Source organism: Camelina sativa, chromosome 12 (assembly GCF_000633955.1).
Source record: "Camelina sativa cultivar DH55 chromosome 12, Cs, whole genome shotgun sequence".
NCBI lineage: Eukaryota > Viridiplantae > Streptophyta > Magnoliopsida > Brassicales > Brassicaceae > Camelina > Camelina sativa.
The window spans coordinates 15,616,872-15,623,438 of record NC_025696.1 but is presented as its reverse complement, the minus strand read 5'-3'; the positions used below and the strand labels follow the sequence as shown (position 1 = coordinate 15,623,438).

Sequence of the window (6,567 nt, the reverse complement as noted above, 5' to 3'; positions counted from 1 at the left end):
TTTGTAAAAAATTTAGTAAATGGAAAATTGTTTAAATGTTTATAGACAATGGTAATGCTTGTAAATATATAGGATATACGATGACTATATTATGTGTGTATAAATGATCAAATTAACTCATGTACAAAACCTAGATGCATCCTTACACTCTTTAGGTTTAGGTATTATGTATGTCACTTTTTATGTATGTTATCCACTATCTGCAAATACAAAATTCCATATTTAAATATAAATAACAAAATTGTGAACCTACAATAAAATAAAAATAAGACTCACCCCATATAAAATATAGGAGATTAATGATGGACTTTGGTTACATATTCAACATCATCTGCCGTTTTCTTTTCTAAAACCATTGCACACTCGTATTCCAAGCTATGCAGGGTTAATTTTCTCAGTGGCCGTTGAAAATATTCTTTTTATGAAATGATTTATGTAGTGTGTGCAACTTTAAGAAGATATATAGAGCTCGAAGATAGTTAGGTTTAGTAGGATCAAAATCTCAACAAATAAATACTTAATTGCATATTACTTTAATTTCTCAGGCAAAATAAAAGCTGAATTAACAGCATATCTTGTTTAAATATCTTTTAATCAGTATTTTAGTGAATCAATAATTCAAATTTTCTTAAAATTTTGGGAGTTTTTGAAACTATCCAAAAATCCAATCAAATATTTGATCAAGGTATGCTGTTAATTTCAGGAGTAGTAAATTATTTAATTGTTTCTTGCAAATATTTTTTCTTTCGTTATCATTTATAGCATTTTGAAATGATACTACAATTAGGGTCGGTTGAAAGGTATATTAGTTAGTATAATTTAAATATTTCATAATTAAGCAAGTAATTAAACTAAGATCATATTCTAAGATACTTTCCGAGATTTTGGTTTTAATTTCCGAGATTATGTTAACTTCCCTTATAAGTTAGACACATCTTTATTATTTTAGAAGATATTGTAAGATTGAATTTTACTAATCGATGGACTTAAAGATTATGTTGCTAATTATGTGGTTAGGTTTTAATTGGTTGTTTTAATTCTACTCTAATTATGGGGGTTGATTTATTTAGATTTTATGATAGGTTTTAATTCCTTCCGATTTTTATGTGTTAATGTGTTAAAATCATTTAATATTTGTTCTATCAAACTGTTTGGCTATAAGTATACATATCCTTATTCTTATTTGAGTGGCATTTCATGTAATAATCTCTTAATCTATGTCTACTTATTAAAAATGCTTCTTTTTAATAGTATAGATTTTATGTTAATATCTCTAACACACCAACTCCAAACAAAGCAACGGTGGGTATTTGATTCAACTCGTAATTCCTATTAATATTTTAGGCTTTTAGCAACTCCCAAAACTAATAAGAAACAAATTCTATATTAACAAAAATAAAATAAAAATAAATATAAAAGGATACGACCATTTATCATAATTGGTGTGCAATCGAATTAATTTAAATGCAGGATACTAACATGACAACAGACCACTCTTATCCCCACATATTATGAAAAACCTTACCCATCATTTTCTTAGCATTATGCTTATTAAGTTATTAGTCGTCTTTAATCATTTTCGATGTCAGTAATCCTCACAAGCGATTAATCTAAACACTTGGCGGTTTGGGCGGCATCCAATGGTGACGTGCCACGTAGAGTAAGACCAACAACTTCATTACCTCTCTTTCCTATATAAAGTCATACATAAACAGGCCCAAAATACAGAAGTAGAAAGAGCTTGTAACCAACCAAAGTCAAACACTTAGAGCTATTCAAAATGGTGAAGATTGAGATTGGAAGTTTGGGTGATTCCTTTAGTGTGGCATCTCTTAAGGCTTACTTGTCTGAATTTATCGCAACTCTTCTCTTCGTGTTTGCTGGCGTTGGCTCTGCTATTGCTTTTGGGAAGCTCACATCCGATGCAGCCTTGGACCCGGCTGGTCTTGTCGCTATCGCGGTGGCTCACGCCTTTGCCCTTTTCGTCGGTGTGTCAATAGCCGCAAACATCTCCGGCGGTCATTTTAATCCCGCCGTGACCCTTGGCCTTGCCGTCGGCGGAAACATCACAGTCATCACCGGTTTCTTCTACTGGATTGCTCAATGCCTTGGCTCCATCGTCGCTTGTCTCCTCCTTGCCTTCGTTACCAATGGCGAGGTACCCAAAAATATTCTTATTTGCGTCTATAGTATTAAAATCCTGACTTTAGTTCGGATTGTGAATGTTTTGTTCAAAAACACAAACGACCGTGATTAAAAAGTGTTATGGCGGTTTCAATATCCGGTTAGAAAAAAATCCGGTTTGGTTTAGAAGGTTATATGGATTAAACTGAGGATGTGTTTATTTCTCGGTCATGCAGAGCGTACCGACACATGGAGTAGCAGCTGGTTTAGGAGCTGTTGAAGGAATAGTGATGGAGATTGTTGTGACTTTTGCTCTGGTCTACACAGTCTACGCCACGGCGGCTGATCCCAAGAAAGGATCGCTCGGTACCATCGCTCCTATCGCTATCGGTTTCATCGTTGGAGCCAACATCCTCGCCGCCGGTCCATTTAGCGGCGGTTCCATGAACCCGGCCAGGTCATTTGGACCAGCTGTTGTTAGTGGTGACTTCTCTCAGATATGGATCTACTGGGTGGGTCCACTAGTGGGAGGTGCACTCGCCGGACTCATCTACGGCGATGTCTTTATCGGATCCTACGCTCCAGCTCCCACCACAGAAAGCTACCCTTGATCAATCATGTACGGTTTTAAGTTGTTTGGTTTGCTTTTTTTGCTGTGTGAAAATGTTTCTGTAACGGATCAAAGTTGTACGTGTTGGTTAAAAATAAGAAGTGTATATTTCAAAATTTCTTGTTTTTTTGTGATTACACTTTCTTGCATACGTTACTTAATTCCAAACGTATTTTAGTATACTCATATTCCAAAATGGCTAAAACTACCAGTTTTTGACTATGTAACTAATACTTGTGAAGTACTTCTACATTTAATATCATGATACTAAAATCACATCAAACATATACATGAAGAGTTACGTACGTTGGATTCACGTTAATTACCTACTTTTTAATTTAAAACATAGCAATTTTTTCAATACTGTACTCCAGATACAGAAAGATCTCATATATTGGTTTAAAAATATCAAATAGTGAGCGACACACACTATATTCACTTGAAATGCAATACTTTTGTAGTTTAAGAATTTAGGGAAAAAAAACTGCTATTGCCATTGCAACGAAAGCCAAGGCAGCAATATATTACCTTCAACCAATCCATCAATAATGTCAAGACCATCACCTGCTTTGACTAACCGAAGTAAAACGATATAGGTCCCCTGTACCGTTTGCTTTTCCCCATCGCTCTCTTCACCTTCACTCGACGAAATTGAATATATAACAGCAAATTAAAACAGCCACCAGAATGAAAAAAAAAATCAAATGAAAACCAAGGCAAGAATCAAGAACAATAGGAAACTTAGTTTGATGCTAGATATGGGTAGTCGATTGAATCCATAAATAATTTGAGATATCAAAACAAACAAGCAATATAATAAGTTTTCTCTGCTGACGTGGCAAGGGTGATTCTAAAGGCGATTAGAGTTTCTCTTTCGTGACGGCCAAGGATGCCGCCGTCGGGGTCTCCTCCGGTGGATTTGGGGCAGGGCCTGGGTCGGACGGTGGATCTAACAGTCGAGCAGAGGTGGGGCTTGATGGTAGTATACGGGAGCCAAGTGATTCACAGGTTTCTAATTCTGATGTGTTGGTGAAGAAGGGTAATGTTCTGGGGAAGAAGTCGTTCCTCACGGTCGCTAAAAAGCATGTGTTTACTAAGCAGAAGTTTGTGGTAGAGAAGGTGGATGGGCAGGAGAGGGTTATTGTCCCTAAAGAGGTGCTTTTGGGGTCGAAGCCTTTATGGGAAGATTTTTTGATCGGGAAATTCCTTAACGAGAAAGCCCCCCATGTGGGGAAAGTTCATATGATCCTTAATAAGATCTGGAGATTGGGGGATACGTCCACAATGATCGATGTCCTTGTTGTTAATGACACAACACTCAAGTTTCGAGTCAAAAACGAGACGATGCGGCGTAGGATCCTGAACCGGGGTATGTGGAATATAATGGGAATTCCGATGATGGTGAGTAAATGGTCTCCGTTTACAGAGGAAGTGCAGCCAGCTATGACATCCATTCAGTTGTGGGTCAACTTAAAGGATGTTCCCCCGACAATGTTCACTGTTAAGGGGTTGGAGTTCTTAGCTAGTGGAGTAGGGAAGCCAGTTCGTCTTCACCCCAAAACTGAGGCATGTGAAAGTTTTGATGAAGCTCAAATCCTAGTTGAAGCTGATCTCACTAAGGAGTTACCACAAGAATTTGTAATCCGCGGGGAAGAGGAGGGTGAGTTGGACGCGGTAATTCATTATTCTTACCCTTGGTTACCACCAAGGTGTACGGGATGTAATAAGTGGGGTCACCTACGAGATTCTTGTCTTACGGTGACTACCTCAACGGAATCGACTCATATGGAGAAAGATTTATCGGACGCCTTGGAGACTGAAACTGTTGTTTCAGAGGAAGCACAGACTGAGGTTCTAGGGCACAGTTCTCCTAAGGCTGCTACTGTCTCTGCTACTACGGGTGTGGAAGTGTCTGCACAGGGGGATGTAGATGGTTGGAGTACCCCCCAAAAGAAGAGTCGTAGCCCTAATAAGGGAAATAATACTCCTTTAGCTGTGGTTTCTACACTCTCGAATTCCTACGCTGTTCTAAGTGGGAATGAGGAAATGGGGGATGGAGCCAGGGTGCTTACGGATGAGGTCGAGAAGCATTCTGGTGAGCCTACAAAGGAGAGTGCTCTTCAAGGTAGTTCTGCGGTGCAGGAGTCGGCGACATTGGTTGATAAACCGGTGATTGATCCACCCTTGCGCCCATATCTTCCTCGAGACTCTAAAACTGCTCACAAAACGGTCACCATTTCTTCTACTCGTGGAGCGGGTATGAAGAACTCCAAACCTCAATAGTTATGTCAGGTTTCTTTTGGAATGTTCGCGGCTTAAATAAATCAAAAAAACATTCCGTTATAAAGAAATGGGTGGAGGGGAATAAGTTGAAGTTTGGGTGTTTGATAGAAACAAGAGTACGGGAGAGAAGAGTTCCGTTGGTGGCTTCGAAAGTTTTTACTGAATGGTCGGTTCTAACAAATTATGAGTATAATCGTCGGGGTCGAATTTGGTTAGTGTGGGGACCTGACGTCATTCTCACTCCGTTTTATAAGAGTGCACAGATGATAACTTGTTCAATCAAGCTGCCTGATCAGGAAGAGGAATTTTTTTGTTCTTTTATTTATGGTTATAACACGGCAACAGAGAGAAGGGAGCTGTGGTCGGAGCTTCGTGATCATGCAGATAGTCCGATTATTGGTAGTAAGCCGTGGATGATAATGGGGGACTTTAACGAAACTTTGGATCTGTCAGAGCATTCTCATCTGGATGGTCAGCCTGCGGTCACAGATGGTATGCGGGATTTTCAGAGTGTTGTTAACTATTGCTCTTTTGCTGATTTAGCAGCTCATGGACCTTTGTTTACCTGGAGTAACAAGAGGGTGAATGATCTCATTTCAAAGAAACTGGATAGAGTAATGGTGAATGATAGTTGGTTGCTCTCTTTCCCGACATCATACAGTGTCTTTGAGGCAGGTGGCTGCTCAGACCATATGCGTTGTCGGATTGAACTCACGGCAGGTGCAGGAACTCCATGTTCTCGACAGAAACCTTTTAAATTTGTTAATGCTATTACAAGCCTCCCTGAGTTTAAACCGTTTGTCAGTGAAGCTTGGCGTGCCACTGAGCCATTGCATATGTCCACGTCAACGCTATACAGGTTCTCTAAGAAGTTGAAGGCTTTGAAACTGGGACTGCGACAACTGGCTAAGAACAAAATGGGTGACTTGATCAAGAAATCTAAGGAGGCTTATGAAGAGTTATGTAAAAGGCAGGAGCAGACTCTTTTGTTTCCTTCGCCACAAGCGATGAATGCAGAAACTGTGGCTTATGAAAGGTGGGAGCGTGTGGTAAGTTTGAAGGAGAAATACCTTAAACAGAGGTCGAAGTTGCACTGGTTGCAGGTTGGGGATAAAACAACAAAACTTTTCACCGAGCAGTGCTCAAACGTGCGGCAAATAATTCTATTCGGGAGATTCTAAGACCAGATGGTTCTGTTGGCAAGGAACCGGAGGAGATTAAAATTGAAGCAGAGCGCTTTTTCAGAGAGTTCCTGCAGTTGGTCCCTGGTGACTGTGAGGAGATTTCAATTGGTGCTCTACAGGGTTTGATGCTGTATCGCTGTTCTGAACGTGATAAAACTCTCTTGACTCGGCCTGTATCAGCAGAGGAGGTTCAGAAGGTTTTGTTTGCCATGCCAAATGATAAATCTCCTGGACCGGATGGGTATACTTCAGAGTTCTATAAAGCTGTGTGGGACTATGTGGGACATGAGTTCGTTTTGGCGGTTCAATCATTTTTCATAAAAGGCTTCCTGCCCAAGGGAGTCAATTCCACAATATTAGCGTTGA

At 39.7% G+C, this 6,567-nt stretch overlaps 2 protein-coding genes across 2 annotated transcripts; both read left to right on the top strand.

Annotated features, from left to right (window-relative positions):
• On the top strand, window positions 1,729–2,864 carry LOC104731839 (probable aquaporin TIP2-2). Its single transcript, XM_010451328.2, has 2 exons — window positions 1,729–2,158; window positions 2,361–2,864. Exons 1-2 carry the CDS (start codon window positions 1,781–1,783, stop codon window positions 2,733–2,735), a joined length of 753 nt encoding a protein of 250 aa, XP_010449630.1. The 5' UTR covers window positions 1,729–1,780; the 3' UTR covers window positions 2,736–2,864.
• Window positions 5,437–6,198, top strand: LOC109125204. Its single transcript, XM_019233577.1, has one exon. The coding sequence runs from the start codon at window positions 5,437–5,439 to the stop codon at window positions 6,196–6,198; it is 762 nt and encodes a 253-aa protein (XP_019089122.1).